Genomic DNA, 26,730 nt, shown 5'->3' with positions numbered 1-26,730 from the left:
CAAAAAATCTGGAAAATACATCGAAGAAGACGGAATCGAAAGGTTGCCACGGCGACTCCACGCGGTATATCGTCGGGTGTTGACGTCGCGACGCCCATGTGGCCATCCTACAACGATGGGCGTCGATGTAAAGGCGGAGTCGCGACATGCGCTCTGAAGCGTATCCCGCCCATGAAAACTGGCTAGATTGGCGAGAGGTCAGGTGGAAAGAAAGCGGGGCTCCAATTGCTGGATCCCGGTTAGGTCCACCAGTGCCATCGCCACCAATGGAATGCTGGTATCCACCGGGGAACGTCCGCCACTGGTGGAGCTTGTGGTTGCAACCACGGTGTTTCTCTCAGGCCACAGTGGGGGTAAAGGGTGTTTCCAGTAAAGGGGCCGTCGAAGTCGCACGAGGGTACCCGAACAGGCTGTTCCAGGTACCGAAGTGCGAGAGAGAGGTCTCGAGAAGGATGGCGCGACCTTAGAGGGAGCAACGAGGACAGAGCGAGAGAACGGGGAAGCGATGAACGGAACAAAGTGAGAGGGCAGGTTCGTAAACGCCGAAATCGGCCGAGTTGCTCCTCGGCGGGAGCCCAGACCTTACTCTCAGTCCCGCTGTGAACGCAGCAAGGAACGCCACGGATGTTTCATCCTCCCTCTTCGGTGCGTTGGAGGACGTTGACGTGACTCGTGCTCCTCGTCATCGTCGTCGTCGTCGTCGTCACCGTGTCCGTCGCTTTCCGTTGCCGTGATCGGACAATCGGAAACGTCAGTCGATTTTGAGCGAGTTCGACGCGCGACCGTGGACTGTCACGTACGCGCGATACCGGACTCTTTTCGAGACCATCGGGAGAGCAAAATAATGTTCCAGAAACTGTGAGACTAAAGTTCGCGGAGTGTTCGTGAATTTGAGAATTTGGGGCACGTAAACGCAGCGATTTTGGATCGAAGATAGCCGATGCGCGACAAATAGACGGTGTTGGCCCGCTCGACGACAAGCAACGAACAGTGAACTCGAAAGATAGTGTGTTTGCATAGACAGTGTACTTAGCAGTGATAATCAAGTGCGCGGGCGTTCTTGTTCGTTCGAGCGTTATCATTTATCTTGTCGTTGGAACTTTGTAAACTATAGAAGGGATCGACGGAAGGACGCGAGAGATCCATGACGCGGTCTCGCACGACGTGAACGTATCCCGTTCTTCTGATTTCGAGACATTGCATCCCGTCGATCATAATGATGAACACTTTCCTGGACGTGGTTACCTCGCACCCTCACCACCTAGCCAATTTGGGCATCAAACTGTCGCCCGGCGGTAACGGAGCAACGGGAGGATCGACGGATCCTGGCACAGGTGTGCAACCGGCTCCGGGCGAAGCTCCGTCCCAACAACATCACCACTTTCACCCGCAAGGCTACCCACCTCATCATCCTCATCCAGCCTCGCACATGGCACCGCACATGGGCCATCATATGAGCCATCATCCAGGATACGCGGCTCGCGACTTTCTGCTGCGTCGGGAACACGAGTTCAACGCGACCGCGAACCCGACCACTCCCGAGAGCGGCTTAGGCCTCTTTTCCCCGCTGCACCACGACGGCACGCCTGCGACGATGCAGCAGTTCCCTCATCATCCGAGCCAGCATCCCTTGGCAGCGAGTCACTACCCTGGACATTATCCCCAGGACTCGAGGCTGCCGCCCCATCATCAGTACTTGGGCGCGCCTCATCTGACGCCAGCCTCGATCCATCATCAGCAACATCCCGCCGTCAGTCATCCGAGTCACCATCCTCACGGCGCCTTCCTGAGGTACATGAGGAGCAACGGGACCGGCGGCGGGGTTCCCGGCGGCGTGCCCGGCGGTCAACGCCAGGAGATGTCGTGCATGTGGGTAGACCAGGACGCGCCGGGACCCGGAAGGAAGCTGTGCGGCAAACTCTTCAACTCCCTCCACGATATCGTGACGCACCTCACGGTGGAGCACGTGGGCGGACCCGAGTGCACGACGCACGCGTGCTTCTGGCAGGGTTGCTCGCGTAACGGAAGGGCCTTCAAGGCCAAGTACAAGCTCGTCAATCACATAAGGGTGCACACCGGCGAAAAACCCTTTCCCTGCCCGTTCCCCGGCTGCGGCAAGGTGTTCGCCAGGTCCGAGAATCTCAAGATCCACAAACGGACGCATACCGGTGAGTCACCATCTCTTCTTTTCCTTTCGATCGCGTTTAGCGCTCGTTGCTTCTCCGATTTTATCCGAATTGCGTCGGACAAGTTGACACGTACGTCGCGAGACCAAGTAAAACGCGAGAAAAAGCAATGGAACGTAGTTCATCGGGATTAGTATCGATGCTCGGTCAGTATCGTGGTTACCACAATGTCGTTTCTTAACGGTCGAGTCCCAGGGGTAATTTCAAATATCGTATCGTTTAAAAATACCAAACTAACAGCCCCAACTGCATTGGAAGATCGAATTTAATTTGCGCAAAATGTCACGAAGGTGTCTGTACCTTGTGTTTCGACGAGCATGAATTTTATCAATTATATAGAATTATCGAGAAACGTTGTTTCTCTCGTAACATCTATCGAGCACTAACATTTATTGTGGACTAACTGGTGGAATGCTTCGAATTCCCTAGTATTATGCGCGTCTAGCCCCTGTAAACCATGTCATTCACTGATCTGAATCAGCCCCGTGCCACCGATTCCACGAACGAATGGGTCGTAATGTCCAGAAATCTGGTCGAAGCATTCCTAGGCGATCCACGATCAGCCGTGGAACGATCGTGCTCGAACGAAATTGCCTCCACGTAACGCGCGGTGAATCCTACGCCATGAATCACACCAGAATTCTTGTCGTTAAATGGATGGAGGGGCGAAGCGGTCGATTAATTTGAGAACGGTCACCTATACCATTGGACGAACAAAGAAGAGCAATAATCTCCGGCAAAATCGGTCGATTTCCATCGAGCGAAGGGTTGCTCCGAAGATGCATAAATAAGGCGCGCGAGCGCTTACTATCGCCGTATTTCCGTCTCGCCTCTCCTCCGTCCACCGGCGTCTTGTTTTGGTCGCGTCGTTTCCATCCACGAAACGCCCCCGGCGCCCTCGAGTCGTTTCAATATAATCAACCGGCTCTTTACGATGACAAGAATTTTTCGGGGCGCAATTAAGAAATTACCGGGCCATATATCGTGCCGTTTTATGCCCGCATCCCTGGACAATGTATTTACATACTTATATACGAACGACGACCGACGACCGGTGACCAGCGACCGGCCTTCGCGATTGGTCAGGGCCCGACGGATGGACGCCGGGCGTCTAACCGGCCAGGAGATGCTTTCATTTTCGGGGCTGGCTGCTGTTACGAGATTCCTCCGCGGACAGTCGCTACTAATTTCACCTTGTAGTTTTAATGTCAGTCGTGAACCGTGGCACGCGTTTCTTTTTTCAATTTCATTCCTCTTCGGACTCGGATTCGGTTTTAACGCTGCCTCGTAAAACGGGCGACGCGCGAATCCATTACCGCAAATGCATCTGTCGCTCCGCCGCGTTTTCGTGATCCTCGACCGACTCTCAACATAAAGGGCAAGCTTTAGTTTAACATTCGCGTGGTCCATTGCATGGACGAAGCGATTCCCGCCCCACCTTGCTCCGCTCTTGTCGCTTTTAGTGTAGTTGTGGTGTCTGTTGATCGAAGTTAGGTCTAAAAACAGACTTTTACTGTATCTTGCGTTTAAATATTAAACAACAATTCCCATCCATAGCAAGTACGCCTCTATATATTTGCGTAATAAAAGTGTTAGAATGCTAATGTGCTGTAAGACTGATTTTTTCCATTTCTTGGATCTAACGATATTCGAATGAACAGGTGACGAGTAATTTTCTGCAGACTAATTATTCCCTAATCTCTGGCTAGAAAGGTAATTACCAGGGAATAAGTTGGTTACAAAATGTTTGAAAAACACGCGATCGATATAGCGTGTACTTTACTTCCTGTCTAGTTAATATCAGTCTGCACTACTTAACACTGTAGATTTTATGAATTTACTATTTAAATTCCTGATACATAGATATTAAGCGTGAAGCATCTCCCATTTGATCAACATAAATTATTTCTCCTTGCGTAGAAACTCAATTATCGTTGGTTAGAAAAAATTTAAATAGGAGGAAGCAGATGTATCGAATCCCAGTGTGGTACTTTAGGATTAATTCGAAGATTGCCTTTTACATATTGCACGCGTAAAGACCTCGGGAACGCAATATCGTCTTGTTAATGACTTCGGACGATGAAATCACGCATTTAAGCGCTCCAGCGTTTCCAGATTGCACGTATTTCCGTTCACAGGGATTTAATTATGCGCGCATCATCTAGCCACCTTTTGTATCAGGGACTGTATATCACGTGCGATTAAATTTCATTTTCATATAAAATATAAACTAGGTGTTGTCTTTCCCGTTGGCTGTTGTTTTTAATAAAATAGGCAGCAACTCGATGAAATATTTAACCAACAATGCGGGACAAACATCGACGATAAACGAGCTTATGGAAAACAGCAATGAATTTTATTGGTGAGGTATTGAAGTTTAAGTTTAGCCGAGAGAGAAATCAATTAAAATTCATTTAGTTGCGTGTCGGCGAGCGAGTAAAGCCCTCTTGCAACCCCTTTCGGAATAAATTGGCATTTTCAAAAAACGCTCCACGCATGGCTTGACGCTTTGTCTCCGAGCGTTCCCCGTTTCACGCGTGTGTATGCTTGCGCTGCCCCTTTATTACCTCCCCGTTTCGGCGTTCTCGCGACGCACAAAGGCGATTCGAGCAGGAATTCTTTGTTTTATCATAAACGCGGAGGACAAATATTTTGGTTAGCGCGAATTAACCGGTGTTATGCAACAACCTCCGTGAACGGGAATTCTATTTCATCGTTCGCTCGAGCTTTTTCGTATTTTTACAACAACGTAATCCATATAATTTTATCGATTCCGCTCCAATCGAAACTGATATTCCAGTTCTCGGCTACAAATAATCTATTACAAGAAGACGAAGAGCTTCTCCTGTTTGGCGGGATAAATAAAAATATGGATAATGTAGAGACTACGCTAAACCAGACAAAGGAAACTAAAACCTGTCCTAACTAAATTTTTATTCGAATCGTTATACGCCTAACAGTTTGGCTAATCGGCCAAGCTCCACCGACGAACACGTTCAAACCCTCGTTTTCTCTATCGCAAGCGGGCCCGATCGTGCGGGCGCGCGATTGAAACTCTCCGGATAAGAAGCGTTCCTATTAATCCGCAGATGCTACCCGGTGGAACGGTGTTAGCCATTAGGCATAAATTGATATGCATTATAAAGAGACGCGCTCCCTTCCTCCTGCTAAAGAGGGACGAGACGCGCAAAGAGAGAAGAGAAAAAAAATAGAAGAATAGCGTTGTAACACGTCGAGGCGATCTCGCATGAACGTGGTGCGAGCCGTGACGATTGGTCGGATTGACAATGGTTTCCCCCGACTTGTGCGCCATTGGTCAGGATTTTCGGAGGGTCAGAGACGCGTGGAATAAGGGGATGATACGGGATGAGTCGACGGGGGTTGTTGTGGAATAAGCGTTAAGTAGGGGCGAGCGTGTCGAGGATGGCACGGAGGAGGAAGGGGGCCGTGCGAGTAAATGGCTTCTCTGGTGACGAAACTGAACGATTGAAAGTTTCCCTTCCTTCGCGGTTGTTTGCACAAAGATATATTCTCTATTCGCGTTATAGTAAATGAGCCTAACGAGACTCTATCGCTCCCTTTTCAATGTTTCGCGATGGACAAATCGTGAGATTAACCCTTTGCGGTCAATTTTTCGCAAACGTTTTTAAATTTTTTGAGGAAGAACAACCGTTGGTATAGAAAATAATTGTTGAAATACAAAGGGTTAACGTAAGTTGCGATCGAGCTTATCGGCTATTAGATTATCGACGCAAGAAGCGAAAGAAAGGAAAGAGAAGTGCCAGGAAGTGCGAGGCGATATTTGCTCGGCGAACCACTGGCAGGAAATCGACGACGATCGACGATGCCGTAAAGCTCTTGACTCCGTTCCGGCGAACAGTGTAAGTCTCTGGGTAACTAATGGCGGTGTTCCGCGAGATCGAAATCGGGATGCGTGATCAGACTTACGCGAGACCAATATGGAAAGCCAGAGACATTATTGCGATAAGCCCGTGACGTTCACAGAGTCACACTGCATCGACGTTTGAAATCTTTCTTCTTCTAACGTTAATTTTTTGTGTAAATTATCGTCTAAAGAATGTTGGGATAATTAGGTTAATAAATGAAGAGAAACGCGAATTTTTCGAATTCCCAGAAAACATCTTTACGCGTTTCGATCGAACAGTTTACGATCGATGACGAGACGCGAATAGTGCCTCGATCGCGAGATTATAGTACCGACAAGTTATCGAAATCTTTCTGTAAGGAAGATCGATCGATCGAACGAACGGACTCGCATAACTCGATTCGATCGAGAGGTTTCGATTCGGAGATAAAACGCGTCGAAGAAACGATCCGCTCGAACCGACGCGACGGTACGCGTACACGCACAGAACATTCTTTCCGCTTTCAGATACAACGACGACAATCATCAGTTGTCGGGTACTTACTTTTACAGTCGTCACGTATTAACTGGCATAGTTTTAAACGCCTGTCCAAGTCAGACTCGTCCAGTACAATGGTCTGTTTCGTAAATCAACGTCGTTCGAACACGAGTAAAATTGTATCGCTCTGATTAACTTTGCGAATGCATAGCTTCTTTAAATTGTATTTTAGCTATTAATCGATAGAGTAAAATTCATATTGGATTTCTCTAATTTATACATTATTTGTCACGTTAATTTTGAAAATTCATAGCTCATACGTTCAACCAAGTATAGTGTAAAATAGTACTTCGATTGACCAGTGGAGAGTTAGCTAACTTCGTAAAGAAGCGTCGAGGTATCAGATAGTATTTTTTATACCAAGTATCCGGGAAGAGGGAGTTTCTGTATGAATTGTCACTGCGGGAAACGCCGTGGAAAAGCTCAAGGATAAGCCTGCGGGTCGATAAGGACGAGACAGTCCTTCGCGCCTGCACCTCGAAAAAGAGCCACCAATAAAAAACCACCCCGGGTTCTTGTTTATGCCACGGCTTTGTTATTTCACCGCCCACACCTTCATCGATCGACCGACACCGCGTGCTCGCTCATCTTCGACAGCGCGGAACGTGAAACAGGATATGGCTTGCCGGAAATGTGCTCTGTCAAGGCGTTTTGAAGGAAACGTGTCTCTGGAATCGCACTCGTTTCAAGGGTAAAAAATTCTAACTAAGAGTAATTAAACGACGCATCCCTTAACTTGGTTTTGTCAAAATGAAGAGATCGAACAGCTGACACGGGAAATTTGTGAATCTTATTGTACGGTAGCCAGACGTTGGTAGCTCGAAGGGTCATTAAAGGAGGATTCATGCGTTGAAATCGGCGGCTCTGTTCTGGCTGCACCGCGATGCTCGAGGGCACCAGACCGCGTATATTATTTGAAACTGATTTAGACTGAAAGATTTGTTGCAAACGCAAGCTGCCGGGAGTAGGCAGTGCCGCTCTTTAGCCCTCGAGGCACTTTCGGACCATCGTAACCGTCCGAACACTTAGCCATTCCTGACCATATGTGATTCAACCTGCCAATGGATCCTGTCTGCGATCATGGTTCAAAGTCGAACGACTCTATTCCATCGTGAACGACCTTATACAGGTTTTGCACTAAAAATTAACCTTTTCGCGCTATAAATTCACCGTTCTACAGCCAGTGAATTTAATTTGGAGAGGAGTGAATTTGGAGTGCAAAACTTGTAACAAAATGAAATATATTTTCATAGTTCCAGTAGACGAAAGAAGGGGGTTGCGATTAAAGAACGTGTTCTATTCGCGTTAATAAATGCGAATTAGTAGGAAGGCCGTTCTCTCGTCCGTCGAAGCCGGAAGCGGCTGTTGATACAGTTAATGGTGCGCGTCGGGCTTGATAGACAAGCAATGGCGATCGAAACGACGGAAGCGACGTGAACGCAGTTGACGAGACGACGCCGTTAAATACGAAACCCGCGATGCAGCTTGATAATAGATACAGCGGCTCGTTTGATTGGCTTCTACAAAAACAAAACTGGTTAATTATTGCGTCGATCCACCCTATTCGTGTTGCGTCCGCAGCTTGCCACTCTCGTTCAGTCAGCTGAAAAAATAACGAGGCTACACTCTCTCTTCCCTCTCCGCATTTATCGATCAGTGGGCAGAATCGTTTTCTTCCCGATGTTTTGTTAACGTAACACGTATTTTTACACTTTGTCGTTTATTTTGGTAAATTTTCCTGCGAGCTTATCGTATCGTGGAAAAATTAGTCGATTGCCTGTTCGGTCAGAGTCGAGGAATCTGAGTTCAGGATCGCTCGAGGATTCGCGACTGGTCAATTCCACTCGATAACGATCGTTCGAGACGGAAATTGAATCGCGACGCGATGAACCTTACCAAGAGGGTGCGTGTCTCGTGTTATCGGCAGTCGTAATTTTTAACGCGAATCGTTTGATCGTTCATGCGAGAATGGCTGAAGAGGACCTTGCAAGAGCGCGTGGTTGCCTCTTGGGGAGTGGGCTGAATGAACGTTTCGCGGAACGGTGAACGTGACAAACAGGTTTCTCATTAACGTTCTACAGTTTGACGAGAAGTCTTCGAAACCGTACGACGCTAATTGTCAACTAACGCGACATGTGGCTACCTGAGTAAGGATTCCGACGTAACGGGTACGCAAATCTGATCTTATTGGGATGCGATTTTGGTCACCTTCCAAGTTTTAGTAACGGTAAAAGGTCTGTACGTGATCCGACGTCACATCCCAGTACGATTAGAGTTCATATGAAATCCTGTGAAAACGATTATTTATCATTTTATCGTTGAAGCAGCAACGTTTAATGAAATGGATCGATTCCATGTAAATCCTCGCCCACGTATGAACGTAACTTTCTAGTCCAGAGACTACGATATCTGCCATATAGATTTGCTCTTTTAATACTCGGCAGGAAATTGCAGTTTTGGTAATACGTTTCTGCTAACGATCAAAACTCTTGGCACCGGAAGCAGGTTATTATTTTATCGTTTAGACGTACGGTTACATTTTCCCTGGAAAGCGGATTAAATCCGGCGCCCGAAGTACACGTAATCTGTTATCGCGAGGATTTTCACGTGCTGACGTAAATGCGTAGGTGCAATGGAGACGTCGAAACAACAGGGAACGGGGCGAGAGGGTGGAAAAAGAAATCAAACATTTCTGGTTATCTTCCGCGTGATGGGCCGTTCGACAAGAAAATAACTCCGGTCTCTCCCTTCCGCTCGAGATGAACTTTTTCTCGTCCCTCCTCTCTTCCATTTCGATCGTTCGACGTGGCAGGAGCGTGGATTACAGTCGAGAGTGACTGGCGGCGTTGGGAAAATACTGGCGAGAAATTAAACGCTGTTAAGTGACCGCGTGTTATTCTGTTTGCAGAGAGTGCGTTGCCATCCTCGAAAAAGTCTGCTCGCCCAGGGTTTACCTATAATCGCTGGTCCGTTCTACCGTTAACACGTGATATATTTCTCCGGTTATTTAAGCAGCAAAGATCTCGCGTTATATTAAAAATTTCGAGCCTCCGAATCCACGAATTAAGATCAAGATCCAGAGGTCTGGATACGTTTCTACAACCCTTGCGCGTATTGAAAATAATTTAGGATCGATAGAAAGGAAAGATGATATATTCTAACCAAACAACGACAAAATTAATAACAGTTTGTTGTTTATTTTTAAATGAATTTTTACGGATATTTCGGGCAACGTCGCGATGAGGGGAGGGGGACATCTTGGTCGAAGAGGGCCGTTTACCTCTCCTAAGAGAAGCAACAATGAGACGATCGGGTAACCGAAGACGGGGTAAATCATTCCGGAGTTGGTTCGGCGGGTTGCCACCGCGGGTACGGTAGCTCCGACGGAATAATGCGTTTCGCCGCGCGCTAAAGACAGCCGCGATACAATGACGATCATCGAGAAAATATCGAGTGTCCGTAACATTATACTTTTGTGCCGTTTAAATGGCAACGGCGTCGAACCGGGGACAGAGCAGAACGACTCTCGGGGCTTGCACACGATTCCACTTGCCTCTTAGGGGCGGAGAGACCTTGTGGCCCCGCACCACGCGCTTCTTTCGCGCGTTCCTCGATGCCACGGGACACCAGATATCCGGATCATCGCATTCGGGTTCACGAGAACTTTCGTACTGTTCCGAGCCGCAGAGGGGAAAAATAGGCGTATCGTTTACGATACCCGGAACACGAGAGACCCGCAAGTTCCTCGATTTTCGATGTCTTTCTAGTTTCTCTGTCGGTTTGCCAGTGTCGAGTTCCCATCTTCGCGCCTCGAAACTGGAGCAACCTTTTTCACGTTTGCGTGTTTCTCTCAGTTCCGAGATACGAAGAATATCGAATCGAATCTCTCGATAGGTGCAATTATCGGTGCACCGTATCCCTTGCTTGTCGAAACCTGTTCGCTGTCTTCGAAGAGATTTCGACGCGTCAGCGGGGGTCAAAGGTTGGGACGAACCGTGTCGTCGTTTCGGTTTGTCACTCGTTCAGGATCGGGATATGTTTTTCCCACAGTTCTCTTCGTCAAATCTCACCGAAGACGCAAAAGTAGAAGAAGAAGAGGAGTACGACGACGAGACGACAACAACGACGAAGGAGAAGAAGGGTCGAGCGGTTGTCTCCGTGGTCTGGTAGGAAAGGTCGAAAAAGGGGGAGAAATAAATAAAAAAAGTGGTAGCGTAAAAAGAAGGAACGAGGAGAAGAGCGGAGAAAACAAAACGGAATTGCGGCCTAGCTGCGGTGGATGATTTAGGGGGCGAGGGTCGCGGGTCGAGACCGGACTCTGGAATGTTGGACCCTCTTCTCTCTTCTTCGAGGCCCTCTCCTTTTTCATCCTCGACCTCCCTTCGATTTCCTGTCTCGCTCCTTCTTTCCCTCTTTTCCTCCGCGTTGAAATCACTGGCGGAGGAGGATAAAATGATAAGGGACAAGGATAACGGATAGAACATTTACATAGGTCGTTAGTGCGGGCACACGCAGAGACGGTTTTGCGTGTACCAGCTTCGCTGGATGGTCCTCTTGACTTTTGGCACCGATTTTGACGCTCCTGAGACCACGATACTCCAAATTTGTTCCGGATGGTAATTCGATACAGTACGTAGTGGTCATTTGTGCCGTCGCGTCGGGTCAAAGCGTTTTCTATTCTCGAACCAAAGTACCGTACTCCAATGTTTTATCCATAAATTCTGCCAATCCGATATCATCACCTACTTTTCGTAAGAATTTCGAGTTCCGGGGGTGCGTGGAGGATATTAAAAAAACAAACCTAGCGGAATCGAAATAATTCTTGGGAGTCTGGAGTAGGCGCGCATACCACGAATACCGAGAAGAGGTATCTCAGGAATGCTACGAATCTAGTTCGTAAAGAACACGCTTATCTGGATCGCGTCGGAGCGAATTATTACCGGAGGCCGGGTCAATTATGTAAGTAGCCGATGCCGAGCATAATTTGTCGCTGGAGGAATCACGAGTTAGCCATTCAATTAATTGTACGATAGGATTAAAAAGTCGATGTTCCACGTACGTCCAATCGGAGAAACACGAGGAGCAGGCAACTCGTTGCGTTCTCTGTCCCACGGGATCCTGGAGGACTGACCTGAGAAGGGCTCGTCAAAAACCGTAGTAATACTAGGACGTCTCGGGCCAAGTCGGGCCCTCCACGGTCGCGTCGTATTATAATTTAATTTCGTAACTCGATGCCGTGTGCCCTCGGACGGAAGAATTATCAGAGGCCGTACGGCACATTATAATTTTCTTGTACGAGATTCTGACACGCTCTTGACGCGAACAGTCGAAGAACCAGGGGTTAATGGATTGCGTAACGTCGAGGCGTACTCACGAAACCGCGTGGCCTACGGTCGATCTTGGAAAAATGTTCAACGAATCCCCCGTTGACGAGGGTTCGCTTCTGGAAAGTACGGTGTCAAGCGAGAGATAACGATCGAGCGAGTTGCTGGTACACATGTTAAAATCGCTGTTCGCGTTACGTGAATTTATGGTCTGTTGCCGGCACAATGAGCAGAATGGGTTGTTAGCAAAGCGTAAGAATCAGTCGGTACCGCGTATAGATGCCGCAGATTGCGCATTGTTCGCGGCTAATTAGGATGCTTTACCCGGAGAACTGTGAAACGCGTAGCGAACTGTGAATGAGGATCGAAGAGCCAGCTGGTCCGTGCGAAGCTTGCGGGGGAATCGCGAAACGGTGTGAAAGGATTACTATGGGAATTTAATTAAGAATTTATGTGTTCTAACCGAGTTCTCCGTGTAAGAGAGAATAATCGCAACTTGATTCATAAAAATCTTGACCGATCTCTCCTTCTCCGAGTGTCTCGCTTTAATTTTTAATTAAGGGTTCAAAAACCAATTTCTCTTTATTTCATCTTAATGCCCGATAGTTGGAGAATACGTTCTGTAAGAACGTGACTTTTTTCACGAGCCTAGTACGTAAATCATGTTGCACCGTAGCAGGACGACAAATAATTTAGCACAGCCAACAATGAGAACGAAGCCGAACCTCCAAACGCAAAACATTAATCACTTTGGAGTCGCAAAAACGGTTTAAGGGAACTATCGCGCGCCGGACAGCGAAAAGTTGCGATAAATAAATTTGCAGCATGAAACGACACGCGAACACGCCAACGGCGTATCAACGACGAAAAGGCTTGTGTCGAACCGACGCGAATAAATGAGGAGCCGGTGGAAAGATTGGAGCAAAGCTTCCGCGTTTATATTCTTCTTCGAGTAAACGATGTTTTGCGAGACAAGATCGGTAGATGGAAAGAGCGACGTAGATACGATCAAGAGTCAAATAATATCCGCTGCAACATCAGTGTTCTATATCCATTTGTCACTGACTAGACCAATTACCGATTACATTTTTTTTATTTCTCAGGAAGCATTTATACCGTAATCATTGCGCACGCGTCGTCGCTTCGTTTACGAAGGACGCTCGAATTCTTGTCTAGATATTATTATTATTCATTTAAAATTATACAAGAGGAACGATACCTTGCATATGACAAAGCACATTCAACCCTGCGCTCATTTAATGCTATCGATGTAAGTTTCTATTTCTAGATATTTAGCCTGGTTTGTGGTGGGTGTAGTTTGGAAAAAGCAAAAAGGGAGAAAGAGGGATAGTAAAAATGAGTAACGTATCGAAAGATCACGGCCGTTCGCGTTATATTCACGAAGAGTTCTCGGGCTCTAATGGTTTCGATGCGCTCGGACGCGCGCGCGTACCTGTCCGCTGCGCTGCGCCGTGCCAGTGCGTGTGCCCGCGTGCACAGCTATCCTTCATGCCCTCTCGCGTGTTCTCCTCGCGTCGATGCACGCACACGCTGCACACGGTACACACGGTGCATTCGCGGCCCTATCGTTGCCACGTAGACGTGGGAGGGTGGCGAGGGCCCAGGCCACGCACGGCTCTGCACACGGGCGTGAATTATGCCTCGCGCGAGATGTCAAATTGCTCGCCATATCGTAAAATATACAACTCCTCGCGCTGTGGGAAACATTATGTTCTCTCCCACTCCAGCGCGATCCCCATCGGTCCGATCCTTCCCCCGTCGTTCACCGATTGGCCCCCTTTCCTCTCTGGACGAGCGAGCCGGCCTGGCCCGGCCCGGCACGGCCCGTCCGGTGTCTCTCACCCCTATCGAGACACTCGAGGATCTCGCGATTTGCCGGACGAACGCGTCCCGAGATTCCGTTTCGGGAGTTGCTCGTCTCACCGGTCCTCGATCGCTTCCGGCGTTCACCGACTTCCGTGGAAAACGACAGAGTAAAACGCTCGATGTTCTTAAATTTATTTCCGTGGTACAAGTTTGCTCGTCGAAACATCGACGATTGCGTTTCAACCCTTGAACTACTTCGACCGTACCGTGCAATCCACAAGCCTTCGTTAATCTTTTCTAACATTTAAAAGAGAAGCTTTCTCGTATTCTTTTGAATTCGTCGATCGGGTAATGGATGATAGTACGTCCACGGGATATACGGGATACAGCGGTCTGGAACGCGATCTGATTTAGCAATCTCTACGCCACGCCCTGTGTCTAATCGTTCGAGCAGCCCGGGTCTGTTCATTAATAAGCCTAAAACTGGCCCACACACGAAAAGCAGCCGAGAGAGCGGCGCGTCAACTCGGAGAGATTCCTCGGGCGCCTCGCAAACCAAACGGCAGAACACGCGGTGAAAAGAGGAACAGGGAGAGAGAAAAAGAGAGAAAATTAAAAAGAGAGGTGGAGACGAAAGTTCGTCGACGAGATCTGGCCAGCGCGAGAAACCGTCGAATCATCGACAGTCAATAAATACCGATCGATCTTGCGCCAGCATCTATTAATGACTAAACGTCGGCTAACCAAATTAACCGTGACTAAAGCGCGTTTAATTCGGCGTTCCACGATCGCTGGCAGCATTGTTTTTGATAGCGCAGCCTTCGCTCGAGAGCTACAAACCGGTCGACGATAATTTGTGTTTTCGAATTAACGTCCGCTCGCAATCCCCCGATGTCCAACCTGCGCCTGCTTTTCGACTGGATTTTTACAAAGACGAGACGTAAGAATGATTTAAGGCGACTTTGAATTATTACCCGGCGCGGTCTCGCTAATCTCGTCGGTTAAACGAAGACTGACACTCGGTTCCCGTCAATGTTTTTCGTTTCTCACGCGATTTAATCCGTTCCAGCGAATTGGTAAATAGCGAATAAATTTACGTCCTCGAGGCGTAAGATTCGCGGTTACTCCGTAATACGATGCATCTTACTCTCGTTCGTCCTTCCTTGCCTCGTCTTCTTTTAATACCCTCCCGAGTATCCGCGGCTCGAGATTTCCCGGTTTAATCCTGAACGCGCGTAAATCATGAACTTTTCTTGACACTCCCGAGGTTACTAGTGACCACAGTCAACGTAGGGGGAGGGAACTTTGAGTCTCAATTTTATTCTAACTCTAGCTCTTTCCAAGTTCTTGAATTCCCATCGAACCAGCCTTTGGATCGGTCCGATTTCCAAGTAGCGTTTCCGTGCTCGAGCGAAAGTTTAGCCTCGACATTAAATTGAAAATGTGACGCAGAAAGGGCGGCGACACAAGGAACATCTAAACGGAAGAACCGTCGAGGGTAAGGACGACAGCGGAGGACCTAAGTAGCCGTGTACGCGTACGCGTCCGACCAGCACTCGAAACACAATTCGTTCCGGTTCTCGAAACCTGAAATGCTAATCTGCCGACGTTCTCTTTTGACCGATTACTCCCTCTTATTCCCTCCCCTGGCTCTGTCTCTCTCGTTGTTCCCCTGTCCCGCCCTCGGTGAAAAGTTTTCTCGATCGGCGTCGCAACCTTTCGCCGACTCGAATCGAGAACGAAAAGTTCCTTTCGGAAAAATCTTGGGCCACGGACAATAGTGGCCCTAACAAGCGAACTGGCCGTCTCTTTCTTGCTCGTAAGGTTCCCTTGCGCTTTCGAGCTCGCTCTGGCTTCGCTGCCGTTTAGCACCGGTGCACAAAGATGTGCGACAAAGCGGGTGAACTTGGCCGGCGTGCAGCCCTCTTTCGTTTCTCTTGAAGGGTGGGGGGTGGAAGGAGAGATCTTGGCAAACTGGGTACGGCGGAATCTGTTTGCTGTTTTCTCTGTGACCCGTGCAAAAGTTGACGAGACTTTCAGTGGTTGTTGAATAGAGGGATAAGGGCGCGCACCTAATACCGTGCACCTCAATGCCGGGCTTCGAGGGCCCTCGAGCAGTCGCTGTTTGTGTACCTGTGCAAGGAGGGGCCACGTTTCGATATTAACGTTCAACTGGTTTGGGAACCGTTTACCATCGGGATATCTGCTCTTGGGCGAATCGTTAGATCGGACCGTGAATTTTTAAAACGTACACTATTTATCATAACTAGGCTAATGATCCGTGTCACGATATTCGATCGTACTATTAAAAAACGTGTCCTGAATCGATACGATGCAAACTTCTCGGTTTTCATTCTCGTAGGAGAGGATCCTACTACGCGAAACGCGACGAAGAGTCCGTGGTGCCCGTTTCGCTGCGAAGATATTCAATTATGGTAGATCGGTGCAAAGATACGCGGCAACCGTGACAACTATATACGCGCGGGTCAGTGTCCAAAAAAATGCCACCTTCCACGAATAAATAACGCGCGCTTTGCATACGGGGGAACACCTCCCTTCGCTCAGGGCCGTACGGTAGCCTGGAAAAGAGTCGATTCGGATCGTTTGAAAATCGCCTCCTCGATGCGTGTCGTTCGCGATCGAAGATCGATGAGAAATTTCGATCGAGGCATCGGTTTTCTGGCGATCGGTTCCGAGCCGGAGCCACCGTGAAACCTCGATCCGTAAATTTTTCTGTTTTCTCGCGGGCAGCCGAGCAGGACTCGGGCACACCGACCCTGGTAACTCTAGATGGGCACCGACATACCGTGCCCATGACGCCCCTATCTTTTATGCCGGCAGTTTCTGAAAATCTCCGAGTTTGATCTGACTCCGTGCTGGAGGGACGAGGACGGAGGGACTCGTGCGGGAGAAAGAGAGAGTGGAGGAGGCCGGGGGAGGGAAGATTAGTTGCCAGCGACAGCAGCAACCGCAGCAGCAACACGTGTGCTCCACGGTCCAGAGTTTACATAAACACGTATAAACGTCGTGTAAACCGGCGCGCGAGAGGAGAGGCCCTCTCCGCTTTAGTCCGCGCGAGCCTGTGCGAGTGCCTCGCAACGGTAGCATCCCGACTCAGATAACGGCCAAGGATATACGACTCTAAACTGCACCTACGTGCAGGACACCGGGCTACCGAATTTTTCAGAAATCTAGATTCCACGCTGATTTTTCGGAACAACGTCTGAGAACCGGACCATCGGACCGTGCGTCCAACGGACGAATCTTTAACTCGTCGACGACGAACCGTGCGAAACTCTGTCGCAAATGTTGACCGATCGCGGGGCTGGTATTTAAATATTTAGAAAATGTCAAATTTAATAGTTTCGTTACGAACGATAGTCTTTCCGTGAGACGCGCGGCCATCAAAGTGTTAAAAGAGGAACAATCCCGTCTCGGTTCACCGGTAACATCATCCGGTGTCACTCTCAATGATCGATCCTCCAACGTTCGAAAGTTATTACACCTTCCTACAAGAAACATCTTCTTTCTGCCTCGATCTGATAAGAGAGATCCAGATCTCGTCGCGATTTTCCAAACTCTTTCGAGATCGATCGGATCAGAGGGTCCGCCTAGTTTCAGCAAGACTTCATTCGTGCCATCCTTTTATCTTATCTGGACAAGATCTGTAGATGGTGGTTCGACTCTACAATAGAGATTCCCGGTCGAGTATATCATCGTGAGGTGTTCTGCTCCTCGAAAGGTACCAGGCCATAGCCATCGATGTGCAGAGGAACGAGACGATGCGATGGAAGGAACGGGAGAGAACGGACAAACACTCGAATTACCTCGAGAAAGAAACATCTGCCGATGGCGCTCTCCCTTTTGGAGCCAACATGGCGGAATGATCGGCGCATCAACCGGTAGTTACGTTTACCCACGGATTTGCGGTTCTTTTTTTCGCCAACCTCGAGCTTTTCCCCTGCTTCGACTTTTCCTCCCGTTTTCAGCGCCGAGGCTCGCCCTTCCTTGTTTGTCGATTCACCGCGGCGGAAGCGTTTCCAGGCCGGCTGCTATATACATCCTTGATTCTTTCGGTCTTTTCCCAAACAGGTTCGCGTGCTTTCGAAAAAGAAATTCGTGTAAATGGAAATCTACTCGCATTCATCTTATAGACCCCCCCCCACCCCGGCGGTTGCTACTTTTAGTAAAAGAAACGATACCTTATATTTTGCTTCACGTATAAGTTAGACAATAAAGGCTACATTGTTATCAAAAGGAGACGTCGAGTTTCTAACTTTTAGCAAGTTACGTTTAAAACGTTACGCCACGGTAAGCTATCGCTGAAGAAGTTTAGAAGAACAAAAGAGTAGTAAAATACAAACGCGGAGGTCTGTTGCAAAAGGCAAGAATCGTGATGCAATCAATTGCGCGTACCAGACACTTCCATTTTCGGCCACGCGATGATTATCCAATCACGATCTGCCGGGCCAGCCGATTCTAATTCCAGCCGAGCCCCAGTGTCCGATGTTCGTGCAGCTTTCATTAAATCGCGACGTTCACGTTTCGATCCCGCTTTTATCCCGCCACGGAAAGCTCATCGATCATAAGCGGCGGCGCGCGATCGTCCGATCTCAAGACTTTACCTCTCTCTCTTTCTTTCTATCCCTCTCCGTCTCCTTCTCTCTCCGTCTATCTCTCTATCTCTATCTGCGTCTCGATCTCGACTTTTGCCACGAGGACAAAAATCACGCTGGAGGCGGAAGGCAAGAAGGGAACGGGACGCAGAGAGAGAGAGAGAGAGAAGGATGGCAGGACGGTGCAATCAATTTACAAAACGCGAACCTCCCCGACCTTATCTAGATCCAATATCTCATGGTCCTAATCCGTGCCAAGATCGATCTCTCGCCGACTTCTCGGATCTTATCGACGCCGGCCGGAATCGACGCGCAGCCAACAGGGGATGATTTCTCGGTTTTCACTAATACCGAACGTATAACAAGAAAATTATCCACGCGAGAACCCTTCGATAATGGAGGGAACGGTCGAACAAGAACGAAAGGGAAAAAGGGGGCTGCCCCCCGAAAGGTTTCCCAAAGAGTGGGGACGGTTTGGTTTTCTGGTACGGTTCTTAACAATGTCGGATGGCCCGGGACCTGGTGGTGTCCTCCTCGAGTATAATGGTCGCGAAAAATCATCCATTATCCTTCGATGGACGAAGAGGGAGGGAGGAGAATCTGAAAGCCGACACAATGGTGTACGCCCATATATCACTCCGGAGATTTTCCGAAAACTGCAGCTCAATGAGTTTCCTACTAAGAAGCATTCAAGGAAAGATGGAATTCTAGATTGCTTTTATACTGCCTCTTCAAGGTGCGAACCGTATCGACGAGAGTCTGTGTTCGGAACTTGGCCAAGACGGAAGTGTATCGATAATAAATCTTCCGGAGCTGTATACTGTACGTCCAGAGCGAACTACGAATTTCCTTTAAACGTACGTTTCATTCCTTCGATTCTTTCTTAAACTGTTTCATAAATGTTCGTTAATAATTGTGAATAATGGATCAAAATAGTATAGATAATTGAAGTATGTATTTTCTGTATAATCAAGATCTTTTATTAAGTATATTAATTGTCTCGTTAATCCGTTCTATTTAGACTTTGATTAGCATCGATATTTATCCAATACGGTCGTTACGTACGTTATCATCCTCTATTTGGAAAGTATCCGGATTCGGGACACAAGCGTATCACGAATCTCGAAATACGTTTATAGATATTGAAACACACACGCCCTGTGCTCATGTACTCCTCTCTCTCTCTCTCTCCTCTTCGAACCCAGCCGTAGCCAAAACGATTATAATAACTATTTTATCCGGCGCGGATCTGGGCCATTGTGCCTCCCCATTCTGAAAGTCATAACACGGTGCCTACACTGCCCTTCGGGAACTGCTCTTCGAGGCTCCCTTTTGGCTGCACTACACTATAAACCTGGTGCACCATGAATCTTGAATTTGTATACGCGTCTGTGTGCGTTCACGTATCTCCTCGCCTCGTAACGACGCACTTTCGTGAACGCGTATAAGCACGACCGTATTTCCCATCGGTGTACACGAACGGATGCCAGGCTGTTCGTAAAAAAGTGACAAATTTTCGTCGTATAAAACCTGCAAATACGTCTAGAGAAATTCACGGTCGTCTTCCTAATGGGCTTTCACCCCTTAACGATAGACATTATCGATATCAGCCCCTTCCCACGCGAAATCTAAAACAATTGCGACGAAACGCGCCTGCGTATATCGTTCGATGATAAAATTCTCATGAAATTCTTGGAGCAGATCGAAAGTTCTTTCCAGTTAAGTCTCCCTTAGAAAAGAATCCCGTGGAGTACACGAGGAAAGGAGAGCCGCAGGACGGTGTGTCGGTTGTGTATCGAGGGCTCTTTCTATATGCTCAGTACGCACACGCGTGCTTCTCCTCGCGCACGACCGTCGGGGGCAATATTTCACGGCATATTGTTGCCATCTGCACACGCAACCCCGCGCGCACGACAGAATGCACGACGTAGGAGAGACGCGAGCTTTTATTTATCTGCTATTTATTTGCCAACGTGCTCGCTACCGAAGCGGTCCCGGCGGGCTCACGACCCTGCCGGGGACAGATTTGAAAAGTTATTAATCGTCCCGTTTTTGGAAGGAGCGCGCCAGACCCGGGGACATTTCTCCTTTATGCCGAGTCGGGATAACCGGGCGTCGTTGGCACCTCGCTCGGAACCCTCGTTTCGATTGCTTCCAGAGGGTTCCTCGAGGAGGTGCGAATCGGTGGGTGGCGACCATTCACGCCGAATCCATGTCGTTTCCGGAATACTTGCCATTTGTAATTCTATCGTTCGATTAATCGTAGAAAATCTTTTCTTCGGTGGCAAATTAGACGCTCGTTGTGCAGAGCTTACGGAACTGCCGCGTAGGCGGTGAATAGAAGTTTTTGCGAAACGGTTCGTTTGCGTTCGATTCGCGTATCTGTCGCGAATTGCAAACATTGAAACCTCTCCGGTGGTAGCGAGCAAGGGAAGTTGAAGCACAGTCATGTGAAACGTCAGATAAGGCGGCGACACCACGCGCGGACCGCTATCTTTCCAGGTTCATAAATATTTAAGACGCCTTCTTATGACGGTGCTGCCATAAGTACCCGCAGTCCACGTCCGAGCGATTTAAATATAATCTGCGTGGTGGTGATACGTCACGGGAACATGGCAATGTTATCGCGCTTTTCACACGTGAGATGAATAACGACGTTGCTCCGCGCCGGTGCGAAAAGTTACCGCGCTTCTTTGTCGTTATTTGCGCCGACGTAGACTTTTCACGCGATACGACCGATCGCATTAATAACTCGAACTAGCCTTTCCTTCGCAGGGAGAGAAAAAAAAAATGGAGCACGCAGCCTGGTAACCGGTAACGACTAGAGAATGCAAACGAAAGGAGAGAGGAGAAACGAGCACGCATCGTTTTACTAATATTAGCCTAATGATGCTAATGTTGTCCATCTTGTAACGTTACCCATTTTTCTATGATTTCTCTGCGACAATGGTCGATAGTCTAGCATTCTCGACGCGTGCTACCAAACGCGTCGAGTGTACTTCTAGCGGAAGACGTACACGGAAGAATGTCGAAGGATTTATTATCTCTCAGTTTGTATCCAATATACAGGGTGTTCGGCCACCCCTGGGAAAAATTTTAATAGAGGATTCTAGAGGCCAAAATAAGACGAAAATGAAGAATACCAATTTGTTGATGGAGGCTTCGTTAAAAAGTTATTAACAATTAAATTCAAAAATTTTAAATCGTTCTGGAAAAATTATTTTCGGTTGCGGGGGTCAATTACATTCATTTTTGGTGAGTAGACATAACCTCGAAATCTTACGCATTTTCGAGAAAAAAATTCAGTACAGGCGGAACTTGTAACGTTAATAACTTTCTAACGAAGCCTCCATCAACAAATTGATATTCTTGATTTTCGTCTTATTTTGGCCTCTAGAATCTCCCATTAAAATTTTTCCCAGGGGTGGCCGAACACCCTGTATACGATCCTGTTTCATCTACGATTACACTTTACAAGCACGTTGACCGATCGTGTCCGCATCGCGAGCATCGAACGAAAGATTTTTAAGCACAGTTACGAATCGGATGGAAGCAAAATCCATCTCGACGGTAAAAAGTTCCTCCGTACTCGTGGAACACACATATCCCATTCCAGCGGATCCCCGTTTTTACGTTCCGCTAACGCGAATTTCAAATTCAAGACGCGACTGCATCCCCCTTTTTCCTTCACCGTCAGGAACGACTCGGGGGCCTGGGAGGGAGAAAGGACGAAGTTGGCCACCATTTTCCCCATAAAAAATCCGCCAAGTTTGCGCTTCCTGTTCGCGCGTCTCCGCACTTCTCGGAGAGAGCGCCAGGAGGAAGTTCCGGAAAAGGGAGTCTACGGCCAGGGAGTCAGAGAGAGAGAGGGAGCGAAGGAGGGGGTGTGAGCCGACGGTAAAATATATTCCAGTCAACTTCCGGTGGAAATAAATAAGAGTCACGCCACACGGTCTCGTTGCGCCCCGACGACGGCGGCCATTCGTGTGCAGGGGACCTTATCTCTCGATATCTTTGCTCTCTTGCCCTAGGCGAAGAGGAACCACCGGGAGAGAGAAGCGTTTCCACCGGTGCTCATCAAGATATCCAGAAATCACGATGAAACGCTCCGCGATACGATGTAATCGCGTTCGAGCCGCTATTGTAGCTCGCGAGTCCCTGCGAGCTTTTTCCTCTCTAAGCCGGAGAAAATATTTTTCCTGTTGTTTCCGTGTCTCGGCCCTCTTTCCGGCCCGCCTTCGCTCTTCTCGCGCGATAATTGTAACCGCGCGTTCGCAGGCTGTTCCGGTAACGAGCGCGAACCCTCCGCTGTCCCGGGACTAATTTCAACCGGAAAATAATCAACCCTTGCATCGATTAAAGAACAGACACGATCAAACCATCGCTTAGGTTTCTTTCGGGCGTTAAGAACGTGTTTAGGTAGGGTGAATCGTATACTCTGGCTCGCCTTCAATTATCGTTTCTCGACGCGAGCGAGCCGACTGTATCGTCTCAATTACCAAGTCATTAATTCCCGTCTTCTTTTTTCAGGAGAGAAACCGTTCAAGTGCGAATACTCTGGCTGCGAGAGGCGGTTCGCGAACAGCAGCGATCGCAAGAAGCACAGTCACGTCCACACGTCGGACAAGCCTTACAATTGTCGAGTTTCTGGCTGCGACAAGTCCTACACCCATCCCAGCTCGTTGCGCAAGCATATGAAGGTACGTTTGCAATCTTAAAGTCTTTCTTTGGTCTTTCGATAGTCGTAGCAAACGATGAACGCAGTTGTTATCGGTATTCGGTATAAAGGCGGACAGCGAGGGTCCAAGAAGACCCAGGGTTGATCGGTCGAGCGCAGGGTTAAACGATCGCAGCGTGTCGTTGGTGTTTTCGTAACGCCGCGGACAATATCGAGGTGTGTCGGGTCCGCGTGTTCGCCGTTTCGTTTCACGCTAGGCGAAACGCTAGTAGACACGAGGCGAGGTAAAAAAAGGCTTGTGGGAAGAGACGTTACCGGGTGGGTATCCCGGCGCATGGTTCATGCACGAACGGCCACGGAATCTTAATAGGAAATTATCCGTGGCACAGAGAGAAGACGGAAAGAGAGGCAGAACCGTCCAAAAGCCAACTCCCGAGATACGTGCGCGATAGGTTCGTCGGATAGGAACGAGCACCTTTCGCTTCTCCACGCTTTTCGCCGGCCGTGATTCGCGGAAGGCAGTCGTCGAGATTTGCTCACTGAATTATGAACGAAGGACCAGAGAGAGAGAAAGAGCGAGAGAGAAAGATGGGAAACGAAGCCTTGATCCCCGTCTCCCTGATCCCGGCTTCTTCGGTTCAGCCAACGCGCGCTCCTTTTGCTCGTGATTCCCTTGATCTCAGAAGCGATAACTTACGACGATCAAATACAACTAGCTGCGTTTTCTTTCGGTTACACGTCCCGACGTATGCCGTGGATCATCCCCGCGGTATAATTCCACGGCTCGTGGAAAAGTAAATTAAGACCAAGGAGCCAGTATTTACGGACCTTAACGTTCGAGGACATCGCGTCGGAGGATCGATGCTTCTCGAATCGTTCCATAAGCAATCGATCTAACCAACGTCTGGGATAGTTTTGAATAAACTCGGGAATTGTCTTTTAACCCAGCAAAGGTTGGATCGGTCTGGTTCCTAGTCTGGAAATGCATAGGTCCTCCGAACCTATTAACAATTAGCTAAAATTCTGCTAGCAGCTTCCTATATTGGATCCTCGAAAGCCCACCTCCGAGAAGCCGAAGAATTTCTACCCCTCGAGTACGAGACTCGAGGGTTAGGAAATTTCCTGTTCGCGTCTAACGTTAGGCTCCGCCTCTTGTTCCAGGTGCACGGCATGACCCTGGGCGAGGGCAAGATAGGAGGGGGCTACGAGAGCGAGGGTGAAGAGAGCAGCAGCAGCGGGGGTAGCTTATCTATGACCGGGCATACGGAGTCTCCTCAGCCGCCTCCGGTTGTCCCGACAACGACCACGGCCAACCCACCGTCGAGTCATCTTTCGGCTCGAGGTCCAGAATTGACGGAATGGTACGTCTGTCAGCCGCCGACGGTCGGGCCTCAGCACAGTCCGTTGCCAGGGCCTCCGCCGCACCATCACCTTGGTCCGCATCACTTCAACCCACTGATGCATCACCAAGCAACTGCCTACTAGTTCCTGTCGGGAACCGACGATCAGCAGACCAGTTATTCCAACGAGATCCACGCTGCGTCGATCGATCTCTATAGATGTTCGCGTTGGGCCACGTAGGATGACGTTCGACTTTGAACCGACGTTTCATCGAGAGAAGCCACATTTTCGACCATTCGGAAGCTTCGTACGCGACGCGAAACTGACCGAGGAAAACCTGAATCGAGTCGAAATACAACAGTGCCTCGTTCCGATAGTTTCGGTGCAGGGAAACAACGAGCCACACGGAGTCTTCGATCTCGAAACGACAAAGATTCTCTTCGTCGAAATTAAGGAACTCTTTCTGGGAAGTATGTACACGTTAGAGAATACACTCGCGACCAAAGGTAGAACGAAATTGACTATTCGTTAGTCTGTCATTAGTATTTATTTTTACTTTGGCCAAGTCGGGACCGTTCTGCTGTTTCTATCAGGCAGGGGTATGGCATAGCCCTGGTTCCCGTCTAATTAGACGAAAGGAACGAGCTCGGGAATCGCTTCTTCATCGACGCGGCGAGCAATCGCCAGACTCGTTAACCGCGAACGAAAATACGCGTATCGCGTTATAAATATCCAAGTTCAGGACACGCCAAACCAAAAAGAAAGTTACCTCCGATCGTAAGCGGCGAGGTGCAATTGCGAATACAATTAACCTAAATCACCGACCGCTGTTAGAACGCGAAAATATTGCCGCGAGAAGAGGTGGTGTCACGCGTCGTTGTTCGACGCGAACACTAATCGTTTCGTAATCGTGGCGTTACGAATTAAACCGAAACAATTCGCGTAACTCTAGCCGCGTTCGTGCCTCTATTTATCAATCGCGCGGCTGAAGAACGGCTCGGCGAGTCCCAGTTTAATTGTTCCTCCGAAGCACGACTAAACGCGCCCATTTCTCGCGGGACTCGAATCTAATCGAAGCGTCGATAACGATCGAACGAATAATCGAAGGTGTTGACGAAAAACCGTTGTTGTAAATATATATTATAGTTAAAAGTCCGTCGAGCGGAGAGAGTAATTCGCGAACGATCTCCAACGGATGTTGGAGTTGTAAAATATGTACTACGATTTTTCTAATGTGTGATATTCTGTAAATACAGAGACTTAGTGAGCGGTACGCGATCATAACATTATCGTAATGATTATTATTTTCGTTGTGTATATGCTTAAGCTGGCGGAGAAGCGAGATCATTCGAGCATCGACCATACCTGTATCATACTATAATATTTGTTTTGCAGAGATCCAAAATATATTGACGATGCGGTATATTAGAAAACTATCCAGTGTTTCCTGTCGCGCGAACCACCCATTCCCATTGTTTCTCGAATTCGTCGACGAAAAGAATCGAAAAATGCATTTTTCGTGTACGTATTTTCTTTTGATCAGGAGCATCGTAAATATGTGATTTTAACGTCGTATAATTGATTATTGAAAAGCTGCCCGAACGATGACAATGCTGCATGCGAAGAACCTCCTCGGACCCACATCGACCTTTTTCGTTACCGCGGAGGCGGTGGATACTTTATACTTGTATTGTAACGAAATTTATGAACGATCGAGATAATAAAATGCGACGAGGAATTTGCTTGCCCCGCAGTTTCGAACGTATATCGACCGACTAAGAATCTCCCTTGATTTCGGTCCTGAGATTACGTCGTGTCAATAAATAATAACTTTAACGCGAAGAAATTAACGATCGTTCTATCGAGTCGGTCGATCGTTGAATCGAATTTAACAGTCTGCGTTTCAGAATTAGTTACGAACTTTAATACACTAGATATCTGATACATGAAAATACAGGAAGTACGTTATTAGCTGTATTTATTATTAAGCAAAAACAGGTTAGCGCCATGGAGGCGGTTTAGGGTCCGGTAGAAAATTTGGAACGTTAGGATCGCAAACAACGGAGGAATACCTAGGATCGCGCAGCGCCGGCTCCAAGATTCCTAGGTGAGATTATGAGAAAGAGTTTCCCCGCGGGATTATAAATATCGTACGGTGGGGACCTAGGTGGGCCCTTATTAAACTGGCCGCCGATGGTCGAACCGGAGGACCGTCCAACCGAGGAGCGTATTGACCGAATGGAAAAAAAATGGAGCAAGAAGGGTACGCGTACGCATAAACGGGGGAAGGTTCGGCTGACATGGCGCCACCATGTGTCTAGGCACCTACGCGAG

At 48.4% G+C, this 26,730-nt stretch overlaps 1 protein-coding gene across 1 annotated transcript; it reads left to right on the top strand.

The window, feature by feature from the left end:
- Positions 1 to 975: 975 nt before the first annotated feature.
- LOC143347965 (uncharacterized) lies at positions 976 to 25,786 on the top strand. Its single transcript, XM_076777657.1, has 3 exons — positions 976 to 2,168; positions 22,908 to 23,077; positions 24,217 to 25,786. The coding sequence occupies exons 1-3, from the start codon at positions 1,217 to 1,219 to the stop codon at positions 24,538 to 24,540; spliced, it is 1,446 nt and encodes a 481-aa protein (XP_076633772.1). The 5' UTR covers positions 976 to 1,216; the 3' UTR covers positions 24,541 to 25,786.
- Positions 25,787 to 26,730: the final 944 nt, after the last annotated feature.

Source organism: Colletes latitarsis, chromosome 2 (genome assembly GCF_051014445.1).
Source record: "Colletes latitarsis isolate SP2378_abdomen chromosome 2, iyColLati1, whole genome shotgun sequence".
Taxonomy (NCBI): Eukaryota; Metazoa; Arthropoda; class Insecta; order Hymenoptera; family Colletidae; genus Colletes; species Colletes latitarsis.
The sequence above is the reverse complement of the archived record's forward strand: the minus strand, read 5'-3'. Positions and strand labels throughout refer to the sequence as shown.

Coding starts and splice junctions, on each gene's coding strand:
- LOC143347965 (XM_076777657.1), top strand. CDS start 1,217: ATGATGAACACTTTCCTGGACGTGGTTACCTCGCACCCTCACCACCTA. Junction 2,169..22,907: donor CCACAAACGGACGCATACCG/GTGAGTCACCAT, acceptor TTCTTTTTTCAG/GAGAGAAACCGTTCAAGTGC. Junction 23,078..24,216: donor CGTTGCGCAAGCATATGAAG/GTACGTTTGCAA, acceptor CTCTTGTTCCAG/GTGCACGGCATGACCCTGGG.